We start from the raw sequence: 18,870 nt of genomic DNA, 5'->3' as shown, positions 1-18,870 counted from the left end.
GTTAATGGTTAATTAATCCGTTCTAGTTCAACACATTGTCCAGTGGCTGGAATCATCCTCCTTACTGTCATTTTTACACCCTTAGGCTCGTGATCTTACATTGTGATTGATCCATTGAGTAATTAATGGACGGAGGAACCCTGACTGCACCCTGTGGTTCTTGAACTGCCATAGTTCACATTTTGGTGTATATTTGGATGAAAGGCAGAGCTGCAGAAGAGCAAGGGGTCAGAGTTGTTTTTGACATGTTTTCATAAATGCGATGTCTCATTTTTGCAGATGTTTTAGAGTTACATTGGACAGCAAAAATATTTTTCATTCATTTGCAGGGGTGTAAGAAAATATCGGTTCCACGATATACAGCTCTGGAAAAAAAATACGAGACCACTCCAAAATGATCACTTTCTCTGATTTGACCTTTTATAGGTATGTGTTTGAGTGAAGTGAACATTTTTGTTTTATTCTGTAAACTACTGACAACATTTCTCCCAACAGAAGATGACACATGGTCCAAATACCAAACAGATGCTGTGTTTTCAGACCAAATAATGTAAATAAAACTAGTTCATATTAATTTGTAAACAAATCAATACTAATGTTGGAACTGGGTCAAAGGTCACGCATCCATATTTGGTGGAATAACCCTGATGTTCAATGACAGCTTCCATGTGTCTTCTCTGTCCTCCACTGCTGTTGGATGACTTTATGCAGCTCCTGACATAGAAGTTCCAGAAGCTCAGACCTGTTCCATGGCTTGGACCATCCATGTTCCTCCAGAAGTTTTCACAGTGGGTTCAGGTCTGGAGGTTGGACTGGACCTGACAGGGTCTTCATCTGGTGGTCCATCATCCACACCTTTATGGACCTAGCTGAGGACAGGAGCATTGTCCTGATAGAAGAACCAGTCCAACTCACAGTTTGGGAACACTGGCAGAGCAGTAGTCCAGTAGTTTTCCACAGTTACTTTTGGATTACAATTACTTTTGTGGTAGTAAGAGAACTGTTTTAGTTGATTGGAAGAAGATAGTGATGGACACAGTAGTGGTGTTTATACTTCTGCTTCTGAAATAAGACATGGATCAGCTGTTTATTCAGTAGAAGGAGGTGTGTTTGGGTTGGAATTCAACAGACACTGGAATGGAATGGCTGTCATACATGCACACATGATGATTTCACAAGAAAATGCAGTGGTCTCTGAATTTTTTCCAGAGCTGTATATTCACATGAGTATTTTGCTCTGTAGTTTGTGTACGTCAGACGTTCTATTGTGATACTGCAGGTCATACATTGAAAATGATAACACTGTTTTGTTAAAGAATGGTTATTTCTAGCATCCTAAAAGCACTTTTTATTGTCTGCAAGAGCCAGATGTTAGTTTTCAACGAAACAATCATTTAAAAAAAGAAGCAAAACAAAAATATCTCCTTAACAGTATTGCAATATATTGTGATATATACAGTATAATATTGTGATCCTAGTAGTGTGATTTATATCATATTTCCAGATTCTTGCCAATACACACCCCTATTCATTAGTACATGTTGTAAGAAATTATGCTGCTATAGTCTTAAGTAATTTCTAGGAATCACTGCTGCATTATAGTTGAAGAATTAAAGACTAGCTACTATTAATATTACAACAGTGATTCAAAATAATGCAAAGTACATCAGTTTCTAGTCAGGTGAAGTCTCTAAACCAGAGGAGCCTGAAGGAAAACTTGTAGTTTGGTTATAACTAGGGTCGTAACAATGTCATGGGGTTACGATTAATCACGATTTTAAACATCACGGTTAACTAATCATCAAGGCTGACAAACTAATATAACTAATATACCTAATATAACTAATATAGCTAATATAACTAATATAGCTAATATAACTAATATAACTAATATAGCTAATATAAGTAATAGCGCTAATATAACTAATTTAGCTAATATAACTAATTTAGCTAGTATAACTATATCGCTAATATAACTAATATAGCTAATATAACTAATTTAGCTAATATAACTAATATAGCTAATATAACTAATTTAGCCAATATAACTAATATTCATTCATTCATTTTCTGAACCCGCTTTATCCTCACTAGGGTCACGGGGGTCGCTTGGAGTCTATCCCAGCTACATAGGGGCGAAGGTGGGGTACACCCTGGACAAGTCGCCAGTTCATCGCAGGGCTGAACATATAACTAATATCGCTAACATAACTAATATAGCTAATATAACTAATATAACAAATTTAGCTAATATAACTAATATAGCTAATATAACTAATATAACTTATATAACTAATATAGCTAATATAACAAATATATCCAAGCTCTGTCTATGTCTTCGTTTCCTGTACCAGTTGCTCCAAACTTCTGAGAATGCACGATTCATGCACAAAGAGGGGTACAAGTGTGTGTTGGGGGGGGGGGGCAAATGTCAGTTGAGTTTGATAGACATATCATCGTTCAATCATTTCGATGGGTCGGTTAAAATGATTGGATGGTGTTTTTTCAGTCCTGTCCATTCATGTCCTGTCCTGTCTACATTTTTTTTTTTTTTTTTTGTGTTACAGCATTTAATTAATTGGTTGTAATCAGGATGTGAAGGCGATTTTAAGGAATATAGTAAAAAAAAAAAATGCTCCAGGAAAACATCTCACACCGCACCTTCAAGTAATATAAATTTCATTCTTCTTCTTCTTTTTTTTTTTTTTTTTAAAGCTCTTTCCTTCAGCTGGATATTAGGTACCAGTCCTGATCATTCAGCCAGTACTGATGGTTTGTAAAACATCTTTTAATCTCCGTTCTATCTCTCATCTGTGCACAGCCCTGGCTCTGGAAATGTGGATAAAACAAAGTGGTTTGAGTAAATCCATCCAACAGTATTCCAGACTGTCACATGCCCCCTGGTTTGGTGTTTTTGGGGGTGTGTGGTCTCCCCCTGTGTTCACGGTCAGATCCACACTGGTGGGCTAACTTGCCCCTCCGCTCTATTTCTCCTGACAGCCAGTAGTGCCATGTTTTGGAAAGAGCCCTTACAATAAATAGCATTCCAGCTTTTGTATGCTACACGAAAGGTTATGTTGTCTTTATTGGCCTGACAGACGCCTAAACAAAACGGAGATGTCTGCGTGAAGTGGCAGGTGAACCAATTTATCATCTAATCCATGGATATGAGTCTTTTTCATTCGCTCACACAATCGCACGTATACAACATGTAAACACTTAGTCACTGTCTGTGGGCTGGTTCTACCTCTTCTTGCATCTGCACCTTTTTCTAGCAGGAGACTTACTTCCACTGGTGATTTACTACCAGCATTGGTTTATGTGTGTTTAAACACAACTATGAATCAAACCCAGTTTTATTTGACCCTTGCCAGTTCTCACTCCAGCTATATGTCTTCAGCTGGCATTTGTATCACATTGTTGGACTTATCCAAACACAGTGGAGTGTGTGCGTCTGTGACTTTGTTACTGGGAAGAAGAATCCTGGTCTGGCCGTGAGTAGCAGTCCTGTCTGTCTGTTTATACTCCTTTGTTGACTCCGTGACCCCAGAGGTCATGATGCTCACTAAAGCGAGCAGAGGGTCACTGACACATTTGGATACGCTCTGTCTGGCAGGAGTGTCGGTGTGTGAGGGGGCTGCGTAAACACTGTTGGATGGACTTGGATCTTCCACTCAATAAAAGGAAGAATGTGGCATTTCTTTTTGGTGCCTTTGAGTTGTGGTCTTGTCTGTCAGTTTCTGCTTAACCCATTTCTACATTTTTGGTCTTGGTCATTTTTTTTCAAATTCAGAAAACTTTATTGGGTCATTTCCATGGCAATTCAACTAATGGTCCCCACATGACCCCCTCAAAAAATTCAGAAAAAATTCACACTTGTTCACCTATCAGATAAACGAACACATCCAAATTTTTAATGTCAAATCTGTAATCGTTGAGGAGATACAGCCCTTTGAAATTTTTTTTTTTTTTTTTAAATTTTGCAAATTTGCTTTTCGGCCAACTTTGAGGAGCTATATCTCCTTAGGTATTCAAGCCACACTGCTGAAACTTACTGTCTGGGGTGAAATCCCCCTGAAAAGACCATATTTTGGATCAAAATAATTGTAGATGCCTTCATGTTTGGTCCATGAGGCCTTGAAATGAGGCGAAAAGGCTAATTCTTCAAAATGTCCTCTCTTCAAGCTTGCACTGTGCCATAATGGATGAATGTAGAGACCTATTTTTTTTTTTTTTTTTTTTTTTGCATGGATTCTTATGAATCACCAATTTTCAGAATGCCTGTTTGTCTTGATAATGTCTTTCTGTGACATTCATCCTTTAAGATCAATCCAACAACACATTTTTCCTCCATGATGAATAAGTTTGTTCAGGATTATGAGTAGAATTCCCAAAATTAGGCTGGCCAGCATCATAAAAATTCTGGGAAATCTTAGCTACATTTATGTCATTGACCCTGGTGAAATTGGGTCTTCTTCTGAGGGGGTCATGCAGGGGCACTTTCTGAAATCTGGTTGATTTGGGATGGAATGACCCTATTTATCCCATACGGGCAATTCATTTGCAGCTTACCACAGACATCAGCCCACATCCAAAGTGCAATGTGACAAACATAAATAAATCAGTGTACAAATGCAAGATCACTGGAAGCAACTACGAATTAATGCATTTAAATAATCAACAATAAATAATCAGTAAATACCAATACAGACTAAAAGACCCTATTGGTTCTGCCAACCTAAAAAAAAATAAAAAAAATCTCATGTAAAATGGCTAAAATGGCTGCTGTCAGAGTTTAAAAGTCTCCTTTCAGTCTGTTTTTGGTGTATGGAGGAAAGCAGAAATGGCCAAAAGGCTAATTAGATTTAAAGATAAATAATGAGGTACGTTGATAAGAATTGCTTCAGAAACCCCCAAACTAAAAGTCATGTCATACCACAGGGGTCAAAGGTGAAATGCTCCACCTTGTTTTAATGTAAACAGCTTGGTTTTCTCAGAACATCGTGTACTCTGCTTTGAAATTCAAAGTGTGCTGAAATAGTGACACCTGTTTTGAGTCAGATGATTTTCTTAAATGTAGCTCAGAGTTTTTTTTAAACAAAATAACATCCACCTTATTTCAACAAATAGCAAATAAAACAAATAAATGAATGAATGAATGGTTTATTTTGTTTTGTACTTTAATCATTACATTTAGTACACTTATTATAATAAACACAAAAAGCAAAACAGGAATGTTCCAGAAGCCAAAGCTTATTTCGTGCCTCCCCTTTTCCTCTGATCCACTGCTGACATTAAATTAAATGTGTTCAGCATCAAACATTCACATTAGAACATAAACAGATCTACCAACTCAACTGCATATTCCTGAATGATTTTATACTGAAGGCATTTTTTAAACTTTGTCCAAGAATTGAACGACTTAAATTCATCATCAGTTCCATCCCATAATTTCACACCCACAACCCAAATCCATGTAGACTTCACATTTGTCCTCCATTAGTCCATTCACTAATAGACAGACCTCTGACACTATAATTCCTCTGAATTTAAAGAAATCTGGAAAGGTATTTGGAACAATATTATTTTTTTACTATATAAATCCTCTCTAATATTTTAATATACATAATATTCTGCAATTGTAAAGTTTTAAGTAGAATAAATAAAATATTGGTTTGCTTCAAAATATCCTACTTAGATCTGCAGATAGTTGCATGTAACATGCCTGTCAGTAGAAATAGATCTGAAAGAAGTGTTCAGAGAACGCAAACCTCGGCCAAGCACCTCGAACAGTGTGCATGTGTGGATCGACTATTTCTTTTTAAATTCAACAGTTTCAAGGTTGTTCCATACAGCAGAAAACGTTGAAGCTTGGTACCAGTCATGTGTATGTCAAATTATATTAAATTCCAATCAATATTTGTTGAGTTATAATGAAAAAAAATGTGTTGGAAGTGGGATTTTCAATGTTAAATTGAAATGTCCACAGAGTCCACATTCCACAGTGGGTGTGGACAATTTTGTGCCACATACAAGATATTGTTATAAGCTACGGGTGGATCAAATTGGAGGCTAATCAGAGTCGTTTTGAATTTTTTATGAATGTTCTATAATTGCTCAATGGTGAGAGATAGGAAAATTTGAGATTTTGTGACCTTGCTGTGACCTTGAACTTTGGCCTACTTGGCCCAAAATTTAATGGGTTTGTCCCAGGGCCTAGGCCTATCTGTGGGTAAAATTTGGTAAAGATGGTTGGAATAGTTTTCCCGTAAAAATGCTAACAAACAAACAAACAAACACGCAAACAAACACACAAAGCAAAGTGATCACAATCCCTCTAATTAAGATTTTAAATCAATTTATCAGAGAGGTGATGCAAATCCAGCTTGTTAAACTAACATCCATCTTTTATACAGGCTCAAAACATTTTCTTAGACAACCCAGAACATAATCACTTTTTGTCGGTCAATACACAAAAAACTTCAGGGTTAATCTGTCTATCTGTCTGTCTGTGTTTATAGTTATATCTCTACTTCCTTACATCTTTGTCATAACCTGTCTCTTACTGGTTCATTGAAGTTAAAATGCATTCATTTACTGCTGGTACACATAAGATCATCTGTGTAATGATGAAGCTGTCCAAGCCCATCTGACTGGACCACAGGTTTGTAATGTATTCAACAGATGGAGAAAAGACTGTCTGGCTTTCATGGCTGTGTCAGACATGTCTGTCACACTGATCTCCTTTTGTGCTGTGCGCTGCCTCACACTGTGAAAGTGACCTGAGCACACTGTCTGTCGACATGATTCACAAGTATCACTGCGGGGGACGGTGTTTATGGGTCAATATGTTTTCATGGACACAGACTTTATGACTCATGACAGCTGGATGATAAGAAATGAAATTCTTTGTGTTCACAGCACGGTGCGCACATGGGATCTGAACTCAGAGAAGAAGCATAAGTCGGTGTTCAAACCCCGGTCCTTCCAGGGGAAGAAGGTCATCCCGACCTGCTGCACCTACAGCCGTGACGGGAAGCTCATTGCAGCCGGGTGCCAGGACGGTACCATCCAGATCTGGGACCGAAACCTCAGCGTGAGTCCCACAGACGTACATACCAGCCGTGGCAGTGTGCAGTGGGTTATAAACACAGGGGTCTGTTTGTTATGGTCACAGTCCAGAGTCATGAACCACAGGTCACAGGCCAGAGTGGTCAGGGGTCAAGAGGTTACTAACACTGACCACAACTCACAAATGCCTGGCTCTAAAACACAATTGTCCAAACACAGTATTACAATGTTATGAAATAATGTGACTGACCTGAATTCACTGTTTCTTTACGCTAACCGGGCGCATGCCTATGTTATATTATTATTATTATTACATATCTTTATTTAGGCGGGACAGTGCACATTAATGAACACATTTATACATTCCAGTTCAGTATCAACATGTACAGGGTAGGGAAGCAAAATTTACAATATTTTGAGGCAGGGATTGAAAGACAGTGTATGACCAATTAGTTTATTGGAAGTCATGAGAATTTATTTGCCACAAGAAAATTGACATAATAGAAAATGTTTTTATTCTATGTGTCCTCCTTCTTTCTCAATAACTGCCTTCACACGCTTCCTGAAACTTGCGCAAGTGTTCCTCAGATATTCGGGTGACAACTTCTCCCATTCTTCTTTAATAGTATCTTCCAGACTTTCTCCTAATAGTTTTGCTCGTAGTCATTCTCTTCTTTCCATTATAAACAGTCTTTATGGACACTCCAACTATTTTTGAAATCTCGTTTGGTGTGACGAGTACATTCAGCAAATCACACACTCTTTGACGTTTGCTTTCCTGATTACTCATATGGGCAAAAGTTTCTGAAAAGGTATGGATAATAGTGTCGACATTGCTGTGTGATGTTCTATTGGTTCCATGTTGTAAAACGCCCCAAATAGCAGAATCCAGAGGGTTTAGATCTGGGCTAGAAGGCGGCCATAAACATTATTCCCAAAAATTGCTAAAGTTGGATTTATTGCTGTTGTCAACAAGTGTTTTGGTGTTCTTGTGTAAGATTTTAACTTCAAATCATATTTTACTGCATTTCTAACGGTCTTGTTGTCTACCTCAAGTTCAATTGCCATTTTTTCTCATGGATTTGGTTGGATCCTTTAGGATTTTGGATTTGAGAGCTTTAATAAAAGCTTTGGTACGTTTTTTGTTGCTTCCTCCACTTCCAGACTTTCTCGTAATAGTTTTGCTCATAGTCATTCTCTTCTTTCCATTATAAACAGTCTTTATGGACACTCCAACTATTTTTGAAATCTCCTTTGGTGTGACGAGTGCATTCAGCAAATCACACACTCTTTGACGTTTGCTTTCCTGATTACTCATATGGGCAAAAGTTTCTGAAAAGGTATGGATAATAGTGTTAGGTATGATTATGACATCAATATATGTTTGGTTTCAAAACAACTGACGTAGTGAGAAAAAACAACTAAATGTTCATTGTAAATTTTGCTTCCCCACCCTGTAAATATGCCAGAGTTAGCGTCAGTGCTAATTTTCATTGGCAGTCCCCACTTTATAAATAAATAAATAGATGGATAAATAACTGATTCATGCAATACAAAGCAATACAGTGGAATAAGTGCAGTACAGAGCAAGACAGTGTAATACAATAGAGGGTATGCACGTAACATCACCGCTAGCCGAAGTCACCATGGTTACACCCACTGAGTGGCAGAAAGGGGGAGATGACTGGCAGCGTTGGCTTCAATACCGTCTAAACCTAAGAACAATATTTAATAAAAAATGGGGAAGAGCTGTTGTGCGATTGATTTTATGAACAGGTTTGAAAAGCAGTCGGAGCTATCGTTTTACAGACACCGAAAGCCAAAGAAAAGAGAAGTAGATGGATCCACAAATCCAGGAAACCAAACCTAGATTTGTGGATCCTTTCTGGTGTCAAGTAAAATTAATTTATGCTGTATTTGTGGGTAAAATCAGACCTTAAATGACGTATTGTTTTGGCTAACGTTACTTCTTAGTAAAGCTCTTGGTTTCATGATCAGATCTTTCATGGTTTTTGTCCTCATTTTGTGATTATGAACCTTGTCCTCCTACATGATTTGTAAACTAAATTAAACTGAGGCTAACCTAGTTTTTCAAATACGGGGGAACTGGAGAATAAAGCTACGACAGCGTATTAGGGGCACATAAGAAAATAAAAACACTTGTCACTACGAGAATAAAGTCATAAAATATTGATATAAAACCTGTAATTTTATGATAATAAAGTCGAATACAAAAAGAATCACAATATTATGAGAATAAAGTCAAAGTTATATAAAAAAAGAAACCTCATAATTTAACAAAAATGTCATTTGTTTATGAGATTAAAGTCATTATATTCCAACAATAAAGCCATAATATTACAAGAATAATGGTGTAATTTAAAAACAGGTGGAAAAAATATCATAATTTACCAGAGTAAAGTCATACCCTGCTTGTACAAAGCAGTTGTAGCCCTGTTGTATAAAGTACTTGATCTGAACTAGACTCAGTAACTCTCCTCAGTCCTAGTAGATCATGCATATATTCACTGGGGTCAGTCCACGGTCTACTGTAAATGCACTTTGGATCAGTTGGTTCTCTGCCTAGTTTTGGACCCTGGTTGCCAGTGATGATGAAACCATGTATATTTGTTTCAGGTAAAAATAGCGCTGATCCCCTCCACCCTGGATGTCAGGATACACGATTTCTGTCCACATGTCAATGTTCGTGGACCACTTGTTCTTTGGTAGTTCGTACGGATCCAGGTCCAGTCCAGTTGTCCTTAGTTTAATTTCATATTTCACATTTTCCCGGTCTCGCTGTGTTTACTGCTATACTCCGTCATGTTGAGCAGGTTGGTTTTTGCCACTCAGTCTGACATAGAGGGGTGTGGCCCAGGGGGGAAGTGACGTACTGTATGTGCGTACCCTCTATACAAAAAACAGTTCAATACACTACAGTATAGTACAAAATGACATTTGTGCCTATGTGTCAAGGACTAAAATAAACATTACTACTTAAAAGACAATACATGTGCAGGGTTCCTGCAGGGTCTTAAAAGTCTTGAATTTACAAATCTGCATTTAATACCTTAAAAGTCTTTAAAAGGTATTAGATTTATTATGTTATGTCTTAAGTTATGTAATGTATTATGTCATACAACTTGTTTGTTGTATTATGTTTACATGCGTCTGTTAAATGTCCAAACTGCAAAGACAGTAACGTTAGTCAACTCAGTTCCACCTGTTCCAACCCGACAATTTATGTTGGAATTATAAACCAGTTATTGCTAACTTTGCAGCTGCCGGTGACAAATGACTCATAATGGTCCGAATCAAGGTGTTGGAGTAAATAAATGCATTTTTCTAAATTTTAGGAGTCACGAATTTTTGCCAATATGGCCGTGAAAAAGGCAATAAATTCTATTGTAAGTAGTCTGAAAAAGGTCTTAAAAATTCGTCCATTTCACTTTTATAAACCTGTAGGAACCCTAAATGTGGAGGCCAGAGCTTGTCTTCTTCTATCAAAACCCTGAGACAAATGAAGCTGATTATATAAGAGAATTAACTGTTACGCTGGGATTGAGATCACTAACTGGAGGTCCAGTCACAAGCCCCTGATGTACATTTTCCACTATTAGTAAATTAGCCAATTAGGTGATCAAAGTGCACATTCCATTCTCTCAGACTGACATAGTTTGAGGTAATGGTTGATTTTGGCTCCAGACAAACATTTCTCTCTCTGTATTTGGCTGCTTTCACTTGACTCATTTGATAAATCATCACTGTGGATAAAAATGACTTCCATTCAGGGCTTCAGGACACATTCCCCTTCACTGATAGATATTTGGGAGCAAGCAAGAACAGTTTATTGCCAATAGCAAGACTTAAACTAATCTGAGTGTCTGTACATGTCTTCCTGATGGATTTAAAGTGACACATTTATGGTTGGTGTCTGAGCAGGAGGCAGGACAGATCGGTGTGAAGGCAGATTTGGCAGCCTGTTTCTTATAAAAGGAGGTAAAGCTGGAACCTACTCACATTATATCAGTATTTTGAACAGATGATATATTGCAGGATGTGGTTCAAGTTTAGTTTTTGTCTTGTGTTTGTCTTCCATCGGGGTGGAAACCAAAACCTTATACTACAGGGGCTCCAGAGTATACTGAAAGAAACTATCAGTTCAGACAGTGGTTTTCCGAACAGCACTGGAGAGAGAAAAACAGAATTACAGGTTTCCTACCTGATACAATGACGTAAAAGTTGTCTTGTATTTTTTTCTCATAGTTTCTGTTTTTGACTAAGACATTCTTCTGTGATGCATTTGTGTGGTTTTCATTCACACACTGCAGCTCTGAGTAGTCATGTCCCCATCTGGAATTTTTTGCTTCCGATCTGATATTTTTATGATTAGTTTTGCCGATACCAACCTGATACCGATACTTTTTACTAGGGGTGGGAATCTTTTACTATCTCACAATTCAATTCAAAATTGATTTTCGATTCAAAACGATTTGGTTCCTACTGATTTCTGCTTCAGACTATAGGTGTGCAAAGGATCCTCATGATCTCCTCCAGTCTGATTTGTAAGACAGAATGACAGATGCACACATTCAAATGTCTTTTTCGCATTTAAACATTTATCCATGCTTGGCAGGAGTTTGGTGAGGCACAGCAGAGTGTGTTGGTTTTCCTCTGGTGTCTGACTGTGTCGCCGTGTCCTTCAGCTCTGGGTGATGCAGCTGACAGACTGAGCTCATCAAATACTGTTGGATAGGACGACAGTTTATTGTATTTGGCGTGCTGTACGTATGCATTTTCATCCTTTCATGTGTTTAACGCCATTTGATGGCGTGTCAATGCGCTAGCTTGTAATCCTAACCGCTAATCGCACTAGCCGCTAACCGCTAACCCTACCTCCTCCATTAGTTTCGTCTTTGTTTTGGTGCTTACCGCGGTTGCGTATGTTCCAGAACCGGCTGCGTAATGACATCAGGATGTCCCATGTACAAAACGGAGTCAGACTGCCGACGGATTGGTTTTATTTTTTAAAATCGATTTTGGGACATTTTAAGTAGAATCTGAATCGCAGTAAATGAGAATCGCGATTTTTATATGAATCAGTTTTTTGGCACACCCCTTATTTTTACTATTAAATTTAGATTTTATAACAAACATAAATTTCTGGTATATGGTTAACATTAGAATAGTTCTTCCCAGCTTCAAAATTAAATGCAACCAAAGTATGACCCAAAGATTTTTATTATGTTTCATGACATAAACAACATTTTTTTTCAGGTCATATAAAGAACTAAGTCCAATCCAGTATTTGTGCTATATTATACATCTTATTAAAAAAATAAAACTTTTAAAATAAGATTTTATGTATTAAAAAAATAAATAGTCAAGCAGTCGGGTAACTTAGATTTTACATACAGTATAAAAAATCAGCTAGGAACTAACCCTTTTATTTCAGCTTTCATTCAGTGTTCACTCTACATTCACTTTGCTGCAGCCCAGGAGTTCCAACATGATTTCACAACTCATGTAAATATATATGTCGCTAATCGATGCGTCACATACCGTGCACTGAGGGTTTGGGTTATGTGAACCGGAGATCTTGACATAAATTGACACGTGATCAAATGGCGTTGAATAACACGATTAAAGGTCGACAGTGCGTACGTATAACACACCAAATGCCATAAGAACTGGTGTGACATACAGCGCCATTTCATTAGATCCGTGTCGTAGTTCTCATACTGGGTCATGTGATACTTTCGTAGGCGATGAATCTAATGTGTTGTATTAAAGTCAGCTCTGATGCTCCTCCTCCTCCAGTTTACACATCTTACAAGTTGCTGCTTGACTTCCGTTGCTTTCCACACAAAAGTATTCCCACACAGCGGACATGTTGCATGATGTTTCGTTTTTATTTACAGCAGCCATTAAACAGAGCCACGCTGAAAACTCATGTGAAAACTGGACCTGATCATGTGACTAAATCTGATCAAATCTTCTAAAAAATGCCAGATTGTCAACTGATACCGCTCTTCAGATCGGGTCAGGACATCCCTAGCTCTTAGCAAGGTTATTATTGTTAACGGAAACTAACGAAATGACGAAAACTAGAGTTGAAAAAACATTTTTGTTAACTGAAATAAATAAAAACTATTATTAAAAGAAAAAAACGATAACAAACTGAAACTGTATTGTGTGCTTAAGAAAACTAACTAAAACGTATGAAAATTATGGATAGAATTCCCTTCGTTTTTTTCTTTATCAGTGTTGGATTGATATCAAATAGATTTATTTCACTTTGAGCAATTTTAGCTGGTGGCACCACATGGCACTTCACGGTCCGACACTTCTCATCACTTGTTTAGAGTCGTCTTCTGGTCCCCACTGTACCTGGAAACATGGAAACTAAAATTGGGAGAAAGCAGCAGAGTCCTGTCTGGGATTCACTTGAATATGACGGTGAGAAAGATGAAAGATATGAATAAACTAAAACTAAGCATTTAGAATAAAAGGAAAACTAATAAAAACTAGCAAACCTACTCTAAAAACTAAATAAAACTAGCTGAATTAGAGAAAAAAAGTCAAAACTAAATAAAACTAAACTATAATGAAAAATCCAAACCTATTCTAACCTTGGCTCTGAGAAGCTCAAACACACACAGTCATTGTACAGGGTGTCCCATAAGTCTCCATACATAGGAAAAATAAACATTTCTTGACATAAACCATTTTTATTTATATAATATGCTCTATATGACTGCCATTTTGTCGGGAACACATTTCAATGCGTGTCCTCCACTGCTGAAGAACTATAAAGAAGAAATATAAAGAAATACAGGGTGGGGAAGCAAAATTTACAATATTTTGAGGCAGGGATTGAAAGACAGTGTATGACCAATTAGTTTATTGAAAGTCATGAGAATTTATTTGCCACAAGAAAATGTACATAATAGAAAATGTTTTTATTCTATGTGTCCTCCTTCTTTCTCAATAACTGCCTTCACACGCTTCCTGAAACTTGCGCAAGTGTTCCTCAAATATTCGGGTGACAACTTCTCCCATTCTTCTTTAATAGTATCTTTAAGAAAGTCGACATTGCTGTGTGATGTTCTATTGGTTCCATGTTCTAAAACGCCCCAAATAGCAGAATCCAGAGGGTTTAGATCTGGGCTAGAAGGCGGCCATGAACATGATTCCCAAAAATTGCTAAAGTTGGATTTGTTGCTGTTGTCAACAAGTGTTTTGGTGTTCTTGCGTAAGAGTTTAACTTCAAATCATGTTTTACTGCATTTCTAACGGTCTTGTTGTCTACCTCAAGTTCAGTTGCCATTTTTCTCATGGAGTTGGTTGGATCCTTTAGGATTTTGGATTTGAGAGCTTTAATAAAAGCTTTGGTACGTTTTTTGCTGCTTCCTCCACTTCCAGACTTTCTCGTAATAGTTTTGCTCATAGTCATTCTCTTCTTTCCATTATAAACAGTCTTTATGGACACTCCAACTATTTTTGAAATCTCCTTTGGTGTGACAAAGCAAATCACACACTCTTTGACGTTTGCTTTCCTGATTACTCATACGGGCAAGGTAAATATAGATACGAGTAGAAACAGACACATCAGTGACATACAACAATATATAAGATACAAAAAATATTCAAAATACATTCATACAAAAGAATAAACAAGTAATAACAATGATTAAAAAATGACATGTGGAATTGTGTGTGTTAGTAGTAACTGTCCACTCCTCAGTGGAATAATTCATGTGAAGGAAGTGAACAGAATATGTATGAAATTTGTGTATTAGTTATTTGATGTCATTGCACTAGCAAACAAATGGCAGGACTCCAGCGCTTAAAGGTGGGGTCTGAGATGTTTTTCTGGAGCATTTTTTATTATACAGGGTGGGGAAGCAAAATTTACAATATTTTGAGGCAGGGATTGAAAGACAGTGTATGACCAATTAGTTTATTGAAAGTCATGAGAATTTATTTGCCACAAGAAAATTGACATAGAAAATGTTTTTATTCTATGTGTCCTTCTTTCTCAATAACTGCCTTCACACGCTTCCTGAAACTTGCGCAAGTGTTCCTCAAATATTCGGGTGACAACTTCTCCCATTCTTCTTTAATAGTATCTTTAAGAAAGTCGACATTGCTGTGTGATGTTCTATTGGTTCCATGTTCTAAAACGCCCCAAATAGCAGAATCCAGAGGGTTTAGATCTGGGCTAGAAGGCGGCCATAAACATTATTCCCAAAAATTGCTAAAGTTGGATTTATTGCTGTTGTCAACAAGTGTTTTGGTGTTCTTGTGTAAGATTTTAACTTCAAATCATATTTTACTGCATTTCTAACGGTCTTGTTGTCTACCTCAAGTTCAGTTGCCATTTTTCTCATGGATTTGGTTGGATCCTTTAGGATTTTGGATTTGAGAGCTTTAATAAAAGCTTTGGTACGTTTTTTGTTGTTTCCTCCACTTCCAGACTTTCTCGTAATAGTTTTGCTCATAGTCATTCTCTTCTTTCCATTATAAACAGTCTTTATGGACACTCCAACTATTTTTGAAATCTCCTTTGGTGTGACGAGTGCATTCAGCAAATCACACACTCTTTGACGTTTGCTTTCCTGATTACTCATATGGGCAAAAGTTTCTGAAAAGGTATGGATAATAGTGTTAGGTATGATTATGACATCAATATATGTTTGGTTTCAAAACAATTGACGTAGTGCCTGCTGAGAAAAAACAACTAAATGTTCATTGTAAATTTTGCTTCCCCACCCTGTACATGTTAGAACCATGGAATGTATTATGTCTCCTATGTATGGAGGCTTATGGGACACCCTGTAGAAGCAGTGGCCAGCGTTCACATAGACTATACAGGAAAGGGGTCACTTCACTGGTGGATAGGGATGGGTACCACCCCCCCAGTACTGAACAGCCCTAGGACTACATCAGTAATGACCGGAGGATCACTAAACTCAGATGGGATCAGTTTTCATAACAGTACTGTTGTTTGGCTCATTTTTCTCACCACTTCTGTTTCTAACTACCACATTCGTCTGTGATGCATTTATTGTAATATTACCTCCACCAAGGAATGACGGAGGTAATGTTTTTATCAGGGTTTGTCTGTCCGTCTGTTTGTCTGTTAGCAAGGTAACTCAAAAAGTTATGGACGGATTTGGATGAAATTTTCAGGAAATGTTGATACAGTGCTCTCCGAGAGCTTTTCTAGTTGCAATATGAAATAATTGTTCATATCATATACTGATGTTTTTTTTTCTCTGATAGTGAGCAGTTCAATACAAAGTTGCACATTCCTTGATAAGAATATTAACTAGAAAAGCACTCGGAGAATGCAGACCTCCGCCAAGGCAGATCAGTCCTCCCCCCCTCCCCGATCACCACCAAAATTTAATCATTTGTTCCTTGTGCCAGTATCAACATTTCCTGAAAATTTCGTCAAAATCCGTCCATAACTTTTTGAGTTATCTTGCTAACAGACAAACAGACAAACTCCAATGAAAGCATAACCTCCGCCGTTCCTTGGCGGAGGTAATTAACCCTACACCACAATTGAAACAATAATGTGAATATTTGTGTTCATAGTTTGAACTTTTAACTTTTATGTAAAAAATTAATCAAATAGAATATTGTTGATATGAATTGATGACACCCATCCCTACTCCTCCAGATCCTCAGACTTAACCCTCAAAATTCTGATGTCTGGATATGAAAGGTTGTAATGGGTGAAAATGGTGTAAAATGTAATTGTACAGAACACATTTCATACCTTTATGGGTTTGAGCTTTTTTATTTCACGCTGCTGTAGTTTACTACGGCTAAGGAAGGGAATGGACTGACCACTGATCTGAATGTCTGCCAGAGTCTTGTCTTACATCGAAGACAGATCAAATAATAATCATACAAGTTTTGTATCAACACTGTCATAAAACTAAGATAAAAAGAACTGGTTGATGAGTTGGTGTGTAATCATATTTTATTTTATTTACTTTATTTAACCAGGCAAGACAGATTAAGATAAGAACACATTTGTATTTTCCAACTGTGGTCTGGCAAAAGGGCAGGGCATTTTGAGGGAGAGAGAAAAGGGGGCTAAAAAAAAACAAGATTAAAACTAAACAAACAGGATGATCAGAATATTTATAACCACAGTCATAGCATTACATTTGTCTATCATGTGATTTAATGAAACTATCTTTAATCCTTGTTAATGTAGTAATGTAGTTTTTTTTTTGTTTTGTTGTACTTGTGAATGTTCTGTTTACAGGTTTTTGGAGTTTTTGTTGTAATGGTTTGGGGGCTGTGACAGACTTACCTGTAATTTCCGGTCTACAAGCCGCTACTTTTTTCCACATGCTGTGAACCCGCGGCTCAAAAACGATGCGGCTAATTTGTGTTTTCCTGGCTAACGATCGATCCTGCTGTCGAAGAAGTAAATAGAGCTGCTGCATGTAAGCTTGGCATCAACGAATCGATGGTGAGACTTTGGAGACGGGGTGGGTGTGGCTTATAGTCAGGTGTAGGGATGTAATGATATGAAAATTTCATATCACTGTTATTGTGACCAAAATTATCACGGTTATCATTATTATTGCGGTATTGTTGAAATTGTGCTCAAAATGTTCAAAAAGTACTTATACACACACAGAAATAATTTAACCAAGTTGTATTTTGAAAAAAAAACAAAAAAAAAAACAAACAAATAAAATAATTGGCACAATGCACTTTCTCTTGGCAGAAACATTCAAGTATTTACCCTTAGTGGTCTGAGCCTATTTTGAGCCTATCTGAGCCGTTTTTCAGTACTTTGGATTTTGCCTTTATATACTATATAAAGAAATGCTTACTATACCCATGTTTGGTATCTTTGTTTTTTTCAGCACAACTTCATTTATATCAACTGCCTATTATTTTTTTTCACTTGAACCTACTATATCAACACAAAAGGACAAAAAACACAAAAAAATATCAAATCTGATTTAAAAAATGTGCATAATTTATTGCATAAATAACACAAATATGCTTAATGAACCTATTCAAAGACTTATAAAGTGAATATTGGTTCCAAATATTAAGTATATACATTTTAAAATGTAATAAATTACAACTATACTAAAATATTTGACATAAAAGCATATCTTTACATAGGCGTTTTCTCCGGAAAAGTGCAGTAATCAAACACGGCTATCATGATAATTAGAATTTAAAAGGTAATACTAACCGTTGGCAATTTTACCGCAGTTTATCATTATACCAGTAATCGTTACATCCCTAGTCAGGTGCAGCCAAAAGTCCGGAGAGTACGGTATATTGTGTTATGGTTGTTATGTTGTTGCTTCTCCTGTAACATAAAAGACATATTTAGTGTTTACTCACCTGGAAAAGTATATTTTAGGCTGAAAATAACATTGAAGGAAAGCTACACATACTTTTCGGCTAAAATTTACTTAGGGGGTCAAATGAGTGGCCATTTTTGTCAAAAAAAAAAAGTTGTAAGAAATGCATAGAACTATGTTGAAATCATGCTAATACATTTGTGCACAGACTACTGATATTATTTGACAGTGGAAGCTATATTTTCAGAAATATTGGATTTTGAATAGCACGTGTATGTGAAAACTTTTGCTAGTGGACGGACGTGACATTACCCATGATGATCTGGTCAGTACCAGGACTTTGTTAGGAATAAACTTATATACTTACTATTGCTAATTCTCCTCTTATTCATAAATGTTAGTATTGTGGATCTAAAACAATAACAGCTGACACAAAAACACA

The 18,870-nt window shown here is 36.9% G+C and overlaps 1 protein-coding gene across 1 annotated transcript in view; it reads left to right on the top strand.

Moving 5' to 3' along the window:
• The window catches only part of wdr70 (WD repeat domain 70), a 115,434-nt gene that overhangs the window by 35,380 nt on the left and 61,184 nt on the right, over window positions 1-18,870 (top strand). The window contains exon 10 of the mRNA XM_030149186.1: window positions 6,922-7,096. Coding sequence (XP_030005046.1) covers window positions 6,922-7,096 — 175 coding nt within the window. The remainder of the gene's footprint in view (window positions 1-6,921; window positions 7,097-18,870) is intronic.

The sequence above is a fragment of the Sphaeramia orbicularis genome, chromosome 12, assembly GCF_902148855.1.
Source record: "Sphaeramia orbicularis chromosome 12, fSphaOr1.1, whole genome shotgun sequence".
In the NCBI taxonomy this organism is placed as follows: Eukaryota; Metazoa; Chordata; class Actinopteri; order Kurtiformes; family Apogonidae; genus Sphaeramia; species Sphaeramia orbicularis.
This window is presented reverse-complemented; position numbering and strand designations above follow the sequence as displayed.